The following is a 1162-nucleotide window of genomic DNA, read 5'->3' as shown; positions in this document are numbered from 1 at the left end:
CCCCCGGGTGACCCCCGAGTGGCCGCGGAGCACGCGGATGCTGCGGGGCCCCAACCCCGTGGCCAACTCCATCGGCGACATCCACCGCCACAAGAGGAAGGTCGGTGACCCCGCTTTTTTCCCTTCCTTTTTTTCCCCCCAATTTTTCCTTCCCCTTTCCTTTTTCCGCCCGTTTTTCCTCCTCCTCTCCTTTTTTGTCTTATTGTCCTCCTGCTTTCCTTTTTTCCCTTCGTTTCCTCCCCCTTTCCTTTCCCCCCTCCTTTCCTTCCTTTTTCCTTTTTTCCCTTTCTTCCCTTCCCCTTACCTTTTCCTCCTACTTTCTTTCCCTTTCCTCCTACTTTCCTTCCCCTTTCCCTTTTCCCCCTCCTTTCCTTCCCCCTTTTCTCCTTTCGTTTTTCCCCCCGTTTTTCCTCCCCCTTTCCCTTTTCCCCCTCCTTTCCTTCCCCCTTTTCTCCTTTCCTCCTTTCCTTCCCCCTTTTCTCCCCCTCCTTTCCTCGCCCTTTCCTTTTTTCCCTTCCTTTCCTCCCCATTTCCTTTTTCCCCCTCCTTTCCTGTCCCTTTCCTATTTTCCCCCCAGTTTTTCCTCTCCGTTTCCTTCCCCCCTCCTTTCCTCCCTCTTTCCTTTTTCCCCCCTATTTTTCCTCCCCCTTTCCTCCCCTTTCCTTTCTTCCCCCTCCTTTCCTCCCATTTTCCTTTTTTCCCCCCACCTTTTCTCCCCCTTTCCTTTCTCCCCCTCCCTCCCTTCCCCTTTCCTTTCTTCCCCCCATTTTTCCTCCCTCTTTCCTTTTCCCCTTCCTTTCCTTCCCCTTTCCTTTTTTCCCTTTCCTTTTCCCCCATTTTTCCTCCCCCTTTCCTTTTTTCCCCTTGTTCCTTTCCCCTTCCCTTTTCTCCCCCTCCTTTTCTCCCCCTTTCTTTTTTCTCCCCATTTTCTCACCCTTTCTTTTTTCCTCCCTCCTTTCCCTCCCATTTCCTTTTCTCCCCCTCCTTTCCTTCTCTTTTTTTCTCCCGTTTTTCCTCCCCCTTTCCTTTCCACCCTCGTTTTTCCCTGACCTTTGCTTTTTCCCCCTCCTTTCCTTCCCCTTTCCTTTTTTCCTCCCATTTTTCTTCCCCCTTTCCTTTTCCCCCCTCCTTTCCTCCCCCTTTCCTTTTCCCTCCCCTCCTC

General features: G+C 51.9%; 1 protein-coding gene across 2 annotated transcripts in view; it reads left to right on the top strand.

Moving 5' to 3' along the window:
• LOC102043042 (cytochrome P450 26B1) overlaps positions 1-1162 on the top strand; it is a 21263-nt gene that overhangs the window by 2631 nt on the left and 17470 nt on the right. The window contains exon 1 of one of the 2 annotated variants that reach the window (XM_031064545.1): positions 7-100. The exons of the other annotated variant lie outside the window; for it this stretch is intronic. Within the exon in view, the coding sequence (XP_030920405.1) occupies positions 38-100 (63 nt within the window). The 5' untranslated portion in view covers positions 7-37. Of the gene's footprint in view, positions 1-6; positions 101-1162 lie in introns of those variants that run through there. 2 annotated transcript variants of the gene reach the window in all.

This window comes from Geospiza fortis, unplaced genomic scaffold (assembly GCF_000277835.1).
Source record: "Geospiza fortis unplaced genomic scaffold, GeoFor_1.0 scaffold576, whole genome shotgun sequence".
Classification (NCBI taxonomy): Eukaryota; Metazoa; Chordata; class Aves; order Passeriformes; family Thraupidae; genus Geospiza; species Geospiza fortis.
Note: the sequence above shows the minus strand (reverse complement) of the source record. Positions and strands in the feature narration are given on the sequence as shown.